This window comes from Myxine glutinosa, chromosome 9 (genome assembly GCF_964187855.1).
Source record: "Myxine glutinosa chromosome 9, kmMyxGlut1.1, whole genome shotgun sequence".
Classification (NCBI taxonomy): domain Eukaryota; kingdom Metazoa; phylum Chordata; class Myxini; order Myxiniformes; family Myxinidae; genus Myxine; species Myxine glutinosa.
The window spans coordinates 50,450,156-50,467,844 of NC_136269.1; the positions used below are offsets into that span (position 1 = coordinate 50,450,156).

The window sequence follows — 17,689 nt, forward strand, 5'->3', positions numbered from 1 at the left end:
CGCTCCCATAAATCATACCACTTCTCACACATGCAGCATACACCTTTCCCTTCAGCTTTAACGACACTCCCCTCCTCATCAGCAAGCCACTCAGTTCCCGAAACTTCTTCCATGCACATCTCACTCAAGCAACCGTTGCCGAGTCTGATCCACCTTCTCCATTCAGCATGTCTCCGAGATAGCAAAATGTTTTCACACCTTCCAGCTTCACGCCATCTCCAAGATCCAACTCAACATTTCCTCCATCTGCAGCTCCCTCTGTGCACACCTTACATTTGAATGTAGCTGCCAAACTGGTTAATGACCCTCTCAGACCACAACATTTTTGATGAACCCACTCAGCGCACATTGTACATTGAATGGAGTTCACTCCGACACCCTTCCTGCACACAGCACATGGCCGCTTCCCAGTTCTTTCCACCTTACCACATGCTTTACCACTTGCCATCACCTTCGTCTTTCCTATATTCACCTTCAGACCTTTTGTCTCCATACTTTCCTTCCACTTGTTCATCTTTTCCTTCAGTCCATCCATACTTTCTGCAATCAACACCAGATCATCTGCATACAACAACTCCCACGGTAAACCCTCCTTTATGGTCTGAGCCAGCACCTCCATCACAGCTACAAATAGTAGTGGACTTAGTACTGACCCCTGATGCACTCCCACCTTCACCTCAAACTCGCCACTGTTCCCGTCCTTCGTCCTTACAGCTGTGCGTGCTCTATTGTACATTGCCATCACAACTCTGATCAACCATTCCTCCACTTCTAACTTCCTCAATGCCCATGTCAATACTTCATGTGGAACCCTATCGAATGCTTTCTCCAGATCAACAAACCCAAGAACAACAAATCCAAGGACGTACCAAGAAGAAATCATATTAATCACTTTAATTTGAACAAGTAACAAAAAACGTGTTTTTCAAAATTAAAAAAAAGGATGTGGGGATGATATGCTAAAAAGTATGTAAACAAGGTAGGGATAAGCGATTATTATGCAAAACCATACCTATTTTCCAGATTAGGTGTGGATTAGCAGGTTTAGCAAGACAGTTGCAATAGTACAGTATATAAAAGTGCACAGTTACATGCACAGTAGATCGTACTCTGACTGATCTTTTGAATCCACGGTGGGAGGCAGACAGAACAATTACGTGGCAGTGAAAACAGCCACATGTACACGAACAGAGTTGAAAATGTTTTTCTCTGATACGACTGACGCAATATGCCACAATATTCTATATAAAAAGAAAATAAGAAGAAAAGAAGAAGAAGAAGAAGAAGAGGAAGAAGAAGAACCCTTACAAATGGAAGAACATCCCTGCATTCTTTGCACGTGCAGTCATGCCTGCTTTTTATTTTCGGTTTCATACATACAGACTACAGATAATTAACGTAGTTGGCTTAGCGGTTAGGGTGCCGGCTTGGGATCCTAGGATCCTGGGTTTGAATCCCGGTCGATCGCTCAATTAACGCCAGGGGGGTTGACTCAGCCTGGCATCCTTCCGAGGTCGGCAAATTGAGTACCAGCTTGCTGGGATGAATGATCACGATGTGTACCCCGGTTTAGAATAGGTACACCGTATCCCTGCGCATCGTAAGAGCGTGACCAAGGGTTGGGGTCAGGAAGGGCATCCGGCCATAAAAACATTGCCTCAAACAGGGAACCATGATTGCCATGGGGCCCGCAAGGCTAACCCCTGCTCTATCGGGGAAAAATGGCCTTAAAACGATCATTCATTCATTCAACGTACATCTGGCAACAACGGGCGTCGGACAATATGAAATAGTGTATTCCAACATTAAGCACACCGTCTGTCTTTCTTTGAAAGTTTTTTTTTTTTTTTCTGTTGGCGCTACTGTTGCATTGTATGTAATATTAGGCCATTACCTCAGCCCATTTAGGTGTGATTGGCATATGTCGCCGTGGCCACACCCACAAATGTTGATTGACAGGCGTAGTCCCACCCACCCTTCCTATTACTATGAATAGAGAACGTTTTGCTTACATTTTGAGTGGTCATGGACCTTCCCACTATAAAATACAGTATATTCATGTTTAAACCATGTCCTGAGCTTAAACCAATTTTGAGTGAAGCTCTGAAAATAATAATAAGAAGAAGAAAACAGCTATTTTGAGTAGATCAATTATATGTATTTTAACGATGTTGTCCAAAAGTGTAATTAATGTTATTGGATGTGAAATACTCCACAGACTACTGGTCGGTACTTTATAGGTTTATAAGTTTGAATATTGGTCGATTTATCTGGCAACATTTTAAACCCCAAAGTGAAGCAAATATTAACATTTTAATTCCCTCTCCAAACCTTTAAATTTCTCCATATTCTTCACTCCTCTTTCTTTCCATAATGTTGTCTTTTTACAAATACAGTAAAACCCCCACATTCACTGTTTCGACATTCGCGGATTCCACGGTTCATAAAATGTGACTGTCTTAAAATTTCCCCTTATTAATCATGAACTTCCGGGAACATTTCCCTCTTTTTCCCAACTAGGGCATGCCCGTACTATATATATATATCTAAAATTATATCCCCCCCCTCTATTTACATGAAATGGTTTGGTCCAAAGCGAACGGCTTGCGAGTGGTGACAATCCCCCCCCTCTATTTACATGCAATGGTTCGGTCCAAAGCGAACGGCTTCCGGAGTTTGGTAAAGAAATCGCCATCGCGTACACAAACGCGCAGGAAAGCGAATGAATCGCAAATTCGTTTTTATTAGTTGTAAAACATAGTTTAACGCCAACATAGGGCATTGGCCGTACGTGGGTGCCCGTTCCGTGGCCAAAAAAAAAAAAAAACGCTACCCGTACGCTCTACCCCGCCCGTACGCCCGTAAACAAAAAAACCAACGCTCTTCGCTTCCGCCCTTCGCTCTGACTGAATTGGGAGAAATAATGCGCATAAGAAATCGAATTACGTACCGTAATGGCGGTCAGCTCGTAACGCGCTCAGCTCCGCTCGTCTCACATCGGCCACGCCTACGCAACAGAGCGTTCTGTGATTGGCTGCCGGAAGATAAGTCGTCACTGTCCGGAAGTTCGCAAATCGCAGTTAGGATGAATCGTTTTAATTTAATCGCAGTTTGAATTCGTTTTAAAACATAGTTTAACGGCAACATAGTTTTCCAACGTGAAATAAATGAATACGCTGTCAAATGTGCCGTCCGAGGCAGAGTCTGATCGCCACGTTCGGCACACGTGATAGCTCGCTGCTCTCTGATTGGTTGAAGCGTTTTTTGGACATAGCTCGGTCAGTAATTGTCCGATTAATATGAAACCTTGAAAAGGCACATCCTCGGGTCCCCAGCAATATACCTGGCAAGTTTCAAGTATATCGGACCCGTGGTTGTCGAGAAACAGCGGTCACAGACAAACACACAGACACACAGACACACAGACACACAGACACACAGACACACAGACACACAGACACACAGAGATTGCTGGAATTATAGATAGATGAAACAATTCCCTGACATTCGTGGCATTTTTTAGGAACGTACCCCCACAAATGGTTCTACAGTACCTTTTGCTGAATGCACCCTGTCTCTCGTTTGTTGATATCTCCATATGCGTGTTTCAGAAGGTGGAAGGCAGCCCACCCAGGTCTCAAAGTGTGTGTGTGTGTGTGTGTGTGTGTGTGTGTGTGTGTGTGTGTGTGTGTGTGTGTGTGTGTGTGTGTGTGTGTGTGTGTGTGTGTGTGTGTGTGTGTGTGTGTGTGTATGTGTCCAAATGGAAAATAAAAATATACCTCTACCATCCCCTCCTTTAAGGCTAATGTTATGCTTCCATTCTAAACTTGTGCTTCCCCCTATCTCTCCCTTGTGTGGAGATGCATAAACATGTAGATGTGGGATGTTCAGTCTCTAATCGCCCAATGAATGCTCTTCCAATGGTACAAAATAAAGAAAGGAGAACTACCAAGATCGAAAAGTGCTCTTTAAGGATGTGGGGCTTTACATTAGACATACGCTTTTAAAACAATGCATCCAAAAAGCTGGATAATACAGGCTAAACTGCTGTCAATACAGAACTGTGACATCACCATCTTAAACAATTCTAAGCAAGTAGCTTTACCATTCTTTGCCATTCTCCTATGCCCTTAGCTTCTCGAAGTCATTTGCACATGCCTTTTTGGCGGGTCTCCATTGGGTCCAGATTGCGACTGAGTACCTCCCCCTCGGACAAAGCCTTCATCTCAGTAGGTAAACCGTGACAGTCCCAGCCAGGCATAAAGTGAACTCTATCTCCTCTCATGACATGGAACCGGTTTGTGATGTCCTTCAGGATCTGAAAAACAGGACAAAAAAAAAAGCAATTATGAAACACTAGAACGGCACTCGGTAGAGCGCATACCTCCGCCAGGCAGAACATTTTACATTGTGTATCCCACTGGATGGGCAGATCTAGATCCGGACATGAACAAAGATCGAATCAGCATGTTCTTGTCACCTACCAAACCCAACTTATCCACCAAGCTTTGTTAGAACTCGCCCAAATCTTTTTGAAATATCATGCTATATATCGTTTTGGCCACATTTCTCAATGGTATCGAATCACTTTTTTTTTAAAAATCAAAACATTCTCTTATCCAGCTCCAGATCTTCACCCAAATTTAATCAATTCATCCTCGTCATCCACCCAACCGGTCCACAAAGCTTTGTCTAAATCAGTCCGCAACTTTTGAGATATTCTGCTCACAGACAGACAGACAGACAGGGGTGAAAACATAACCCCCATCCACCTTCAGTGGTGGTGGTGATAACAAACACGCACATTAAATGGATGAATAAATTGTGTAAAACTGATTCATTGTCTATGATATTTGTAGATCATGAATGATATTCATGTACCTCAACTCAGGCTGAGGCTCAAAAACTTGCAGTGAAGGAATGACTCCGCGGGACACAGGCTGCAAGCCCGGCAAAGCCACAGGAACGTTTTCCTGATTGATTACATCCCCCATTCTCTTTTACAACTCAATTGTTTTATGCTGAGAAATCTCTTCAACCTCACCCATTTTTTTCAGTTAAAACACATATACAGCACAACACCACTCAACTCATTCACTCTCTCCTGATTCTGATCGAGTTTCTCAAAACTATCTTGCAGCCACATCTCACGACAAGGATATACAAGGGACATTGACCCAAAGAAAGACCATTTGGTCCATCATTTCAACATCATATTCACTAGTGCTCTCTGTCTATAATTAGACCCATCGCGTAGGGAATGTGAAACTATTACAATGTCTATTTGTCTGTGTGTGTGTGTGTGCGTCTGTGTATATATTTTCACTTTAAAAATGGTTTTCTGCAACCGCTTGTCCAACTGATGCGAAACTTTAAAGGTCCATTGACATAGAAAATGATGTTTGGATTTAATGAATAGATATGGCTCCACTTAGCACTTAATCATTGTTCTTTTCTTGAATAAATATCTTAGAAGGAAGGTTTTAATGTTTTATCGTGTCCTTTTACTCTGGATTGGCCCTGCCCCCCCCCCCCCCCCCCCCCCAAAATGACAAAATGATTTGATTGCGTCATATATCACATGACCCACCACATCATCTTGAGGATACTTTTGCTGCGAGCCGTGTGGTTATGTGTGACCTACATACGTTCTGAACAAGTACTCAGAATGCCAGCTAGATGTATTGTTCCTGGTTGTAGCAATGCATCCAAAGATGGTGTGAGTATGCATGTTTTCCCACAAGATCCAGCTGTAAGGAAAATATGGATAGCCAAGATAACACTGACCAGAGGAAAGCGGCATGGCCCAACTGCTTCAAACGTCATTTGCAGCGCTCATTTTGAAAATAATTTGCACAGCACCGGCCTGTATTCCCAGTTTGGATGAATACATTGAAGCGATTAAAAGCCAACGCCATCCCCACGAAGATTGGAGATAATTGTAATCTCACGGATAAGAAGAAAAGGGACAGAATAGCTCTGCGGAAAAGCATGAGAAGCTGAGGGTAAGTCGCGTTTTTGTTTTTTCACATTTCTATTTAGCATCGGCCATGATCGCCACCACTTTAGTGATCAATCAGTAACTCCCTATGTTACGTATCAGATATACGTACAGGTACAGTCATACCAGACATACATACAGACATAATCTGCTTACTAATGGTAATATACCCTGCAAACTCTGCCCAACCTTTGCTCTTCACCACATGCCCTACCCCTCTGAAACCGCAAGTCCTGGTAGGGGGTCAAATCGTGAAGTGGTGATGTAATCTTTTTTTAAATGTAATGTCTTCATTACGACAATCCCTGCCTTACCATTGCCATTATATTTGATCATGAATTGGTTGAGTAAATGTAAGACACGATCCTTCGATAGATATTGATTATATACAAGGAACATGGACACAGGAGGAGGAAATTTGACCTACCATGCCTGTGCTTTCTCCACACTCTTCATTATTAGACCGATTAGAATATTAGATCAAGGCCTTGGGATTACCAGGCATTCCCATGGCGAGTACCAATCATGGGGTGTGTTCTTTGGCTGAAAACAAACCCAGGGGTGTGTTCCATTACCAATCAGTTTGTTATTGCTCGTCAAGCCAGCCATTCTGCATCAACGGTTTGGTTGGAGTGCTTGCTTGAGTGTTTGAGCCACTTGGCGAGTGCTGAGGTGTTACTGGTTCGGCGAACAACATGCAATTTCAGCAGAGTACAGGCAAACAATAGTTGACCGTTATAGACGGTAGGATCTTTCACGACCACCAGAAAATTATTCGTTGATCTAATGGTCTTCAAAAGGATGGCATACTCGATGTGGAGCACCACGATGAAAGTTATAGTCAGCTCATGAATCAAACCCAGAATATATGGTGATTATGCTACTTCTGACCTATTCTCCCAACCCATTGATTATATAGGCCAGACGTAACTACTAGATATACGTATATGTTATCAGACATGAGACAAAAATATTACATGTGTTTATCACATGTAAGGTCCGATAGGATGGTGACTTCAGTAATGGTGTATGGTATTGAGCTTTGAGCCGTCTAATCTGGGTGGGAATCTGGAAAAATTTGGGTCTGAGGATGTATACGGGGAGGGTTGCCCCCCAAAATAGGTATTTTTTTTTGTTTAAAGTCTTTTGATTATGTTAATATGATTGTACATGCTGTCCTGTCTTCTAGCAAACCATTGTAATTGGTTTAAAATACCTTTAGTCAGTGCAGTATACTGATTATTCTACCAGATGAGTGCCAGGGGTATGGCCCCTATGTTTTGTATACATAATCGAGGCTCATGGAAGAGCGAGGATACTGAATGGATCTGGATGCAACAGGACAAAAGGAACATTAGAACAAAAGGAGAGAGAGAAACACCAACAGCAGAGTTGAAGGCCAAGTTAGAGGCAGACTTGGACAAACAATGGGTGCGGGGAGGAATGGGGGAGGGAGAGGGGGGGAGGCGGAGAGGATGCTTGGACTTTCATTTTATGTTTTTGTTAAGCCGTTTTCGTTATTTTGAGCATATGGAAAAAGAAGAAGAAGAAGAAGAACAGAAAAGAAAAAGAGGAAGAAGAAGAAAAAGAAAAAGAAAAAGAAAAAGAAAAAGACGTCTGATACAAATGGATACAAAGATGATCCTTTCTAGTTTGTTTATGTGAAGCATTCGTTTTTATAAAACATTGTGCAGTACCTTGTTTAATGCATGGCCCATGTGGACATTCCCATTTGCATAAGGGGGTCCGTCGTGAAGACAAAAGTCAATGCTCGTCTTTCTTTTCTTCTGCCAGGTGTATAGATCGGCAAAGCCATATACCTAGTGCACAAAGCCACAACCAGTCAATTTTAGCACTGATCACACCAAGTCCAACAAAGCAACTGCATGCCCATTCTGAAAAAAATACCACAGCCATTTTTAATATTGCAAAAGAAGAAAAAATGCATATCGTTTTCACTTTCCTATATTTACTGCAAAGGTTTCAGGTCTACCACTGCAACGAAAAAGTTTTACCAAACAATTTTCCCTAATGCTCGGCATTAACACATAGACAATTAAGTAAGTAAATAAATAAAATAAGTTGTTTGATGTGAAGAAGGAAACATTACTTAATTCATCCCTACCCCTCCCCTGCTTCCTCAAGTCCATGCAACTAAACCAGAACGCCACTCGGTGGAGCGCACACCTCCGCCAGGCTGAACAGTTTATGGTCTATATCTCACTAGTAGGCCGGATCTGGATTCGGACCTAAACCAAAATCTAATGGGCTTCGGAGTTACTGTCCAGAATGAAAACACTCCATAGTATCTGTTAGTGCAATTAGCCGTCTCCCTTTTCCCCCATTGAAACAATGGCATGGCATGCATTCACGGATTTTCATCGACATTCGTGGGATTTTCATCGACATTTGCGGATTTTGCCTCACCATTCGTGGGATTTTCATCGACATTTGCGGATTTTGCCTCACCATTCTGGGGATTTTCATCGACATTTGCGGATTTTGCCTCACCATTCGTGGGATTTTCATCGACATTTGCGGATTTTGCCTCACCATTCGTGGGATTTTCATCGACATTTGCGGATTTTGCCTCACCATTCGTGGGATTTTCATCGACATTTGCGGATTTTGCCTCACCATTCATGGGATTTTCATCGACATTTGAGGATTTTGCCTCACCATTCGTGGGATTTTCATCGACATTTGCGGATTTTGCCTCACCATTCGTGGATTTTCACGATTCGGGAACCAATCCCCCCTTCCTCCATTGAAACATTGCCCCTCCCCCTCCCCCCATTCGAGATTTCGCAATTCACGGCACTTTCCAGGAACGTATCCCCCACGAATAGCAGTGTCGAGGTGTAATGTATATGAATGACTTGGATGACAACTTAAATCACGACACTGTGGTCAGCAAGTTTGCTGAGGACATCAAAATATCACATGACGTGTCCAGTGAAGAGGAAATTTGTAATCTGCAGCAACAGATGACTACAAATCTGACTCCGCACATGAAAAAGCTGAATGCCTCAACTCTGTTTTTGCCTCAAAATCTTGTGCCTCAACTCTGTGTTTGCCTCAAAATCTGGTGCCTCAACTGTGTTTGCCTCAAAATCTTGTGCCTCAACTCTGTGTTTGCCTCAAAATCTTGTGCCTCAACTCTGTGTTTGCCTCAAAATCTTGTGCCTCAACTCTGTGTTTGCCTCAAAATCTTGTGCCTCAACTCTGTGTTTGCCTCAAAATATTGTGCCTCAACTCTGTTTGCCTCAAAATCTTGTGTCCCAAACCCATCTCTCTCTGTACCCACCGTGCCCAGTCGAACCCAACTGCTCCTGGACTCTGTGTTCTTCTCTGCTGACAAGGTGGAGGAGTTTTTGTCAAACCTCGACTCTGATTCTGCAACTGGACCAGACGGCATCAGCCCACGGGTCCTAAAATCCTGCTCTGCCGCTCTATCTCACCCTCTCTCTGTTCTTTTCACCCTCTCTTTTGCTCAAGGTCATCTGCCAGCATCCTGGAAATCAGCCAGCATTACCGCTTTACACAAAAAGGTGCAAAAACAGATCCTTGCAACTACAGACCAATCACTAATCAGCATGCTCCCAATCATCAGCAAAGTCATGGAATCCGTTTTTACAGATGTCGTCGTTTTTATACAGTTGCAGAAAAAGCAAACACTGCTCTGCTCAAGGGTCCACAGGTTGCTTCCCAAAGATGCAAACTCATACCTTCTGAATCTCCAACTCTTTTTCCAACAGTTTCTGTCCCTGCAGCTTCATGGGGAACTCCGTCTTGGGCAGGCACAGCGTGTCTTTATAGAGGCCTTGAGCGGACGCACCACTGATACTGCTGGCAGCACCCCGGGCGCCATCGGGCCAGCGCACCGGCCGTGATTGCCGAGCACCGACAGCGGCCGAATAGCGCGGAGAGCTGCCGAGCAACCATCGCAGGCCGATCTGTAGCCTGACAGCGCGATACGCTCCGTGCATGTCTTGTCTTGTATCCTCGTGAATGAGGGTAAAAAGTCCAAAACAATCCGTCCTTTCTGACTTTTTAAATTACGCATTTTGATCTCATGAAAAGGAATATACTGTATTCAGCGCATCAACCACACGATTTCAATTTCAAAAACAAACTAGTAGAGAGCACAACCAACAACTACTCATACACCGCTCAACAGAGAACAAGAATGACCGTATTGTGGTCATAATTTAAGATGACTACATATATTTTTTTTTTACATTTTTTTTACTGTATAGACGTATAGATAGATGACGCCTAATTTAACACTCGACCCAAACAAAGCGAATTGAAATCTGAAGCAACAAATCCGGACAGTGTATTATATTCAATGAACTGAAAGTACATAGAACGCTCATTGCTATTCACAACAAACGGAGCGTGGTGTAACTAACGGGCGCCATCTTGGTCAGCTCTTTACTGTGTGAAAGCGCGATTTCCGTCATGCAGTTGCGTGTAATTTAGAACGACAAACGATTGCGTTTTTTCACCGGTGGTTTTTCAATAGTAAGCATATCATAGTAACTATAACACTTTCCATTATGCTTTCCTTTTCACAAGAAAGTTTGAGAACAAATATTGTTCGTTTGGGAGTGTGAAGAACTCAAGCCACTTTAATGAAACTTACGAGATCAGGTCTGCCCAGATTATTTCACAATTTATTAATTTTTTTGGACAAAATTGAAAACATTTACCTGTCGTTTTTTATTACGTACCAACATGATGCAAACCATTGATAAAATCTAATATATATAGCTAATTATTGGGTAAAATGCCAGGGGCCAAGAAAAGACCCCTTATATAAGGGTATGTGCCATGTGGCAAAGTATAGAAAAGAAGGGACATTCCATAGCTTGAAGAAAATGCGAAACAATACAAAATAAGGGGCATTCAAAAAATCTCGTGTGCATGCTGGACTACCCTTGTGTTCTGAGGAGGAACCAAGTAATGCTCTAGAAAAGTTCATACAAAGGGGCGCCCTACTTCTGACAAATAAAATACATTTACTTCTTCATGCAGGTGTATGAATCAAATTAGCCCCCCTGCATATGAACAAGCTATGGAATGTCCCTTCATTTCGGTAAATTTTTTCAAGTTGCCCATAATAGTTTTTCACATCAAACCTAGGTTTTTCGGATGTGTTTTGATGAAATTCATTCAAATTTGACATTTATTTCGGCGACAAATGTCTCATTTTTGAGATAGGTCCCCTCCCCTCCACCCCCCCCCCCCCCGCCCCCCTTCCCATACCAATCATCAAAAATGAGTTATTGTTATTTTGACAGAAATAAATTTCTAATTTGAATGAATCTCATGTAACCCTAACCTAAATCTAATCCTAACCCTAACCCTAACCGCGAGCCTGGAAGGCCGCTCATTGGCCGATCTGATCACATGATGTATCACTGCTCTATGATTGGCTCTTTCTCTTCGGAAGGAGGTAATTTATATTCGTATTTTCTCCATTAATCATTTTTTGCCGCGATATTACTATGTAGAAAAGTTGTCAGAAATGACAAAATATAATCGATTCTGGGTCTAAAAATTGTGTACGAATTTATGGGCAACTTGTAAAAAAATACCTTCTCTTCCATACTTTGCCACATGGCACATACCCTTATCTAAAGGGGCCCTTTCTATGCCCTGGCATTTTACCCAAGAATGTCCCTTCTTTTCTATAGTTTGTCACATCCCATATAAAGGGGCCTTTTCTATGCCCCTGGCATTCTTCACAAGATACATTTTAAATACGGACAAAATTCATTTGTTCATCGTACAAGATTTTATTCAAGAGGATATAAAAGACTTGAGAAAAAGCAAGGGGAAAACAATCTTCAACCCAGACGGGATTCGGACTCACAATCACCAGCTTGGGGATCTGATTTCTTATCCATTAGGCCATTGAGGCAGCATGTTAGAATGTTTTTTTGTTTGTTTTTTAACGGGAAATAAAGTGTGTGTATATATATATATATTTCATTTTAAAGCAAAAAACGATAGCAACTAGGTGGAATTTGTTTCGAAAGTCATTAACTAGACCTATTGTCCGATGTATATTCCAGGTTTCAGATAGTTTCAATGTATAGTCCTTGAGATAAGCTTATGAGCGCCAACACATTATGGTGGACGGACAGACGGACAGACACCAACGTGATTTCGAGGGTTTTCCAAATAAAACTCAAGAATGTGGAAGCAGACGTTGCTGAAATTTGGAACATATTACCTCGACGTACAAAGCATTTACTTCTGAAATTTTCAGCCGATTTCGTCCAGTAGAAGCCGATAAACGTATTTTCAGTCCCCATGTTAAAGCTGCATACAGAGAAACGATTCCGTATATAAAGGGAGGGAAGCTTTGTGTGTCCCTTTGATTTAACCATTGACTCACTGACGGCATGATATTAATGTTCGGTACCTTCCCGGTGTCATAGAAGCTGATATTTGGCGTGCCGATGGACGTCGAAGCCGGTACACCGGGAAAAATCACAGAACCGTTGAAAAGCGTCCGTAAATGAAAATTTACGTTAGAAAAAAACACGTAAATGCATATGTTATAAAAAAAAATCGATATATAGCATTTGAAAATTGTAATTTCTATAACTGTGATCTGTGAAATAAAAATCTCAATGAAAATTTACGTAAAAAGCCATAGAGGCGTCCTTAAAATAAATAACTTTTTAAAACCTCAATACCTAGCAGCAGGTTGATGATGCTTGTCTATAATCATAAAGCTTCTATTTATTATGTACCAAGTGAAACCCCCCTGCATATGCCGCAAATGACGAAGCATGATTCCTTTTTGCTTACATTGTGTAAGCATACTAGTATATCATATAACCAATTTTATTATGTACAAGCAAAGTCTCTGCGCATCACTTGCTGAAAAAAGTATAGTCCTATTTTTGCAAAATTACTGTCGCTGTTTGCGTTGTGCCATTCACAAAAAAGTATAGTCCGTGTTTTGCAAAAATACTATAGACGTTTGCGTTGTGTGCGCTTAAAATGTTCTAGATGAGTGTTTCTACAAATGGTGGGTCATAACCCCCAAGGGGGAAATGTGTGGGTTTCATGGGGGTCGTGAGCTGTCTACAGTTATTTACACAACCTCAATAGTTACACAAGTCCTAGTGATGTTCCCAACAACTTACCTCTGTGAACTTGTATTCTCAATCTCAGTAGTGATCAAATCTAAAGCCAGAAGCAGGTTTATCGATGTCGAGAGCAAGCTACGATGTTCGCTGAGTAAGTCTACTCCACAAATTGACGTGTGCAAAAAGGAAATAAAAATGGTAGTGATCAAAAAAGTGACAATGTGGGTGAGGTCCGGCAGCTATCGGACCAATGGATGCGCATTTCAAAAATCGACTCACACCAAGAACCCCAATAACAACAGCAACTCGAAGGTCTTGTTCACCTGCGACTTGTCAGAAGAAGAAGAACCACCTTTAGAGGACATTTTTCCCTGAAGAGCAGGGGTTGGCCTTTTTCGGGCACCATGGTCCCCTTTTTGAAGCAATGTTTTATGACTGGATGCCCTTCCTGCCACCAACCCTGTTTGTCGCCTCTTGCGACACACAAGGAATTACCAGTGAACTGTTACTCAATTTGCCAACCTCAGAAGGATGATAGGCTGAGTCAACCCCCCTGGTGTTAATTCAACGATAGACTTGGATTCGAACACAGGATCCTTGGATCCCAAGCCGGCACCCTAACCGCGAAGCACCTGCAACATGTCACAGGTAAAATAAAAAATAAAAAAAATGCAATACGTCAGGATCCATTTATTCCGACTTAAAAGTCTTAAAACTTAAAAGAAAATGACTTAGAAGTGTATAAGGCTTACTAGTACCCGACTGCAAAGCCGCAATGAGCCGGCGAAGCCAAAGCCTCTTGCCACTATTTTACCCATCACTATGGCATCAGTAGGTTAGGTAGTTAGTTGGTAGTAGGTATGTGTAGTAGGTACCGTACCTAGTTCAAAATGACACCAGTTGCATTCTGGATGAGATTAAAATTGATAAAATTTACTTCTTGATTAATTCGGTGAATTCCGTCTCAACTTCGGATATTTCCGGCCGTGAAAAACTATCCCCTTCGGCCGCGAGATTTCTAAAAAATAATTATTCGCCAATTTTAGAATATTTGACGCCGTTTTCACCCTCCGAAACGCGTAATAAGCTTTTTTGAAATATTTTTTCAAATGCTCGAATCTCATTGGTTCCGGTGTTTGGCGACGATTTTCGTTGAAGATAACGAGGTAGGTCTTAAAGTATTTTAATTACAAATTAGAGGTGCCTAATATTGTGCATCAAACAAAGACGGGTGAAACAAACTCCTATTGAACTTTTTCGCAATTTGTTTATGCATACTTCCGCATCCGGAAGATGGCGGCCTCCATTGAGTGATTTGGTTTTTGAAATATTTTTTCAAATGCTCGAATCTCATTGGTTCCGGTGTTTGGTGACAATTTTCGTTGAAGATAACCAGGCCCGTGCGGGCCGAGGTTGGTCTTAAAGTATTTTAATTACAGATTAGAGGTGCATAAGATTGTGAATCAAAAAAAGACGCGTGAAACAAACTCCTATTGAACTTTTTTCAATTTGTTATGCATGCTTCTGCATCCGCAAGATGGCGGCCTCCATTTTTTTTTTTTTTTCTTCTTTTTGTATACTGAATCGAGGCTCGTGAAAGAGCTAACATTTACTTCACAAACAAATCGACCAGACAAACAAAATACACAAAAGAGGGAGCGGAAGGCAAGATGGGGAGAAAAGGGGAAGCACACAAACACAACATCCGAGAGCAGGGAGATGTGTGGAAGGGAGAGGGCCCGGGGGGAGGAGGCATGGGAACGGGGAGGGGGGAGGGGGAAGTATAAAGCACAAGGACACCAAGGACATCCAGGACAGAAGTTGGTATTTCAAAAAGTGGAATTGGGGTGAAATTAGCAGGGGTAGAAAAGATCAAGGTTTTGGATGGGGGAAGATAAGAGATGGTGGTGAACAGCTGTTTTAAAGACTTGGAGGGTGGAGTGGGATTGAAGAGAGTGAGGGAGTTTGTTCCAGAGGCGGGAGAAAAGAGGAATGAAGGAGTGAAGGTGAGCAGAGAGTCTTGATTTTGGCAGTTTAACCAAAAGAGGGTTGCAGGCAGATCTTGTGCGACCTGTAGGAATATTTGCGGGACAGAGCCCAGAGAGAGCTGGGGGGGGCAAGGCCAGAGAGGAGTCGGTAGAAGACGGAAAGACCACCAACCTGCCTGCGGTGAGTGAGTGAGAGGCCCTTGGAGTTAGCTTCATCGCGGGAGATTCCAATGATTCTGAATGCTTTGGTTTCAACAGCGCGAAGGCGAGCTAGGTGTGAGGCAGGAGCGATTGGTGCGTCAAAGCTTCGAAATTCTCAAGGGATCCAGCAAAATCTGGCTTTTCAACATAATACGTACACGTTCATTGACAACACCGGCTTTGCCGGCTACTAGTACCCGACTGCAAAGCCGCAATGAGCCGGCGAAGCCAAAGCCTCTTGCCACTATTTTACCCATCATTATGGCATCAGTAGGTTAGGCAGTTGGTAGTAGGTGGGGTGTAGTAGGTACCGTACCTGGTAAGACTCGGTAAAAGAGAAGAGCAGACAGTCCTCCCCAATACCGACATACAATAAATGTCACAAGAAGCTTAAGGAAGTGACTATACGATGTGCTAGCTGAAGGCCTATTTTAAGAAATTTTAACTGGGCTTAACATACGTTTTCACAGTATGTGTGTAGTCTTCTAACTTCATTCGCTGTCAGGACTGGTTCTCTCTGGGCACTGCGGCTTCCCCCACCAGAAGAAGTTAGTTTACAGTAAGATCAGTGCCGACAGGTCAGACGATAGCGCCGTTTCAACGGCAATGTGTGACTGTCGCTAATCAAACCGTGTCGATGGCGCTGATTGGCTGACCTAAGCTGATCGCTGATTGGTCAGCTCACAAAATTTCGCAAATTCAGACCTAAAATGACACCATTTCCATTCTGGATGAGATTAAAATTGATAAAATTTACTTCTCGATTAATTCGGTGAATTCCGTCTCAACTTCGGATATTTCCAGGCGTGAAAAACTATCCCCTACGGCCGCGAGATTTCTAAAAAACAATTCTTCGTCAATTTTAGAATATTTGACGCCGTTTTCAGCCTCCGAAACGAGTAATAAGCTTTTTAAAAATATTTTTTCAAATGCTCGAATCTCATTGGTTCTGGTGTTTGGTGACGATTTTCGTTGAAGATAATGAGGTTGGTCTTAAAGTATTTTAATTACAAATTAGAGGTGCATAAGATGGTGAATCAAACAAAGACGGGTGACACAAACTCCTATTGAACTTTTTCGCAATTGTTTTATGTATACTTCCGCATCCGGAAGATGGCGGCCTTCATTGAGTGATTTGGTTTCTGAAATATTTTTTCAAATGCTCGCATCTCATTGCTTTCGGTGTTTGGTGACGATTTTCGTTGAAGATAACCAGGCCCGTGCGGGCCGAGGTTGGTCTTAAAGTATTTTAATTACAAATTAGAGGTGCATAAGGTTGTGAGTCAAACAAAGACGGGTGAAACAAACTCCAATTGAACTTTTTGCAATTTGTTATGCATACTTCCGCATCCGCAAGATGGCGGCCTCCATTGAGCGATTTGGGGCGTCACAGCTTCGGAATTCTCAAGCCAAGGGATCCAGCATAATCTGGTTTTCAACATAATACGTACGCGTTTATTTACAACACCGGCTTCGCCGGCTACTAGTACCCGACTGCAAAGCCGCAATGAGCCGGCGAAGCAAAAACCTCTTGCCACTATTTTACCCATCACGATGGGATCAGTGGGTTAGGTAATTGGTAGTAGGTAGGTGTAGTAGGTACCGTACCTGGTAAGACTTGGTAAAAGAGAAGAGCAGACAGTCCTCCCCAATACCTACATACAATAAATGTCACAAGAAGCTTAAGGAAGTAACTATACGGTGTGCTAGCTTAGGGCCTATTTTAAGAAATTTTAACTGGGCTTAATATACGTTTTCACAATATGTGTGTAGTCTTCTAACTTCAGTCGCTGTCAGGACTGGGTCTCTCCGGGCACTGCGGCTTCCTCCACCAGAAGAAGTTAGCTTGCAGTAAGATCAGTGCCGACAGATCAGACGATAGCACCGTTTCAACGGCAATGTGTGACTGTCGTTAATCAAACCGTGTCGATGGCGCTGATTGGCTGACCTAAGCTGATCGCTGATTGGTCAGCTCACAAAATTTTGCAAATTCAGACCTAAAATGACACCATTTGCATTCTGGATGAGATTAAAATTGATAAAATTTACTTCTTGATTAATTCGGTGAATTCCGTCTCAACTCCGGATATTTCCGGCCGTGAAAAACTCTCCCCGACGGCCGCAGGATTTCTAAAAAATAGTTCTTCGTCAATTTTAGAATATTTGACGCCATTTTCAGACTCCGAAACGCAGTAATAAACTTTTTTGACATATTTTTTCAAATGCTCGAATCTCATTGGTTCCGGTAATTGGTGACGATTTTCGTTGAAGATAACCAGGGCCCGTGTGGGCCCGAGGAACGAGGTTGGTCTTAAGGTATTTTAATTACAAATTAGAGGTGCATAAGAATGTGAATCAAACAAAGACGGGTGAAACAAACTCCTATT

The 17,689-nt window shown here is 42.4% G+C and overlaps 1 protein-coding gene across 1 annotated transcript in view; it reads right to left on the reverse strand.

Annotated features, from left to right (window-relative positions):
* Positions 1 to 10,229, reverse strand: part of IARS2 (isoleucyl-tRNA synthetase 2, mitochondrial) — a 137,857-nt gene extending 127,628 nt beyond the window's left edge. The window contains exons 1-3 of the mRNA XM_068129171.2: positions 9,730 to 10,229; positions 7,699 to 7,821; positions 4,159 to 4,318 (exon numbers count right to left, since the gene is read on the reverse strand). Of these exons, the coding sequence (XP_067985272.2) occupies positions 4,159 to 4,318; positions 7,699 to 7,821; positions 9,730 to 9,990 (544 nt within the window). The 5' untranslated portion in view covers positions 9,991 to 10,229. The remainder of the gene's footprint in view (positions 1 to 4,158; positions 4,319 to 7,698; positions 7,822 to 9,729) is intronic.
* Positions 10,230 to 17,689: the final 7,460 nt, after the last annotated feature.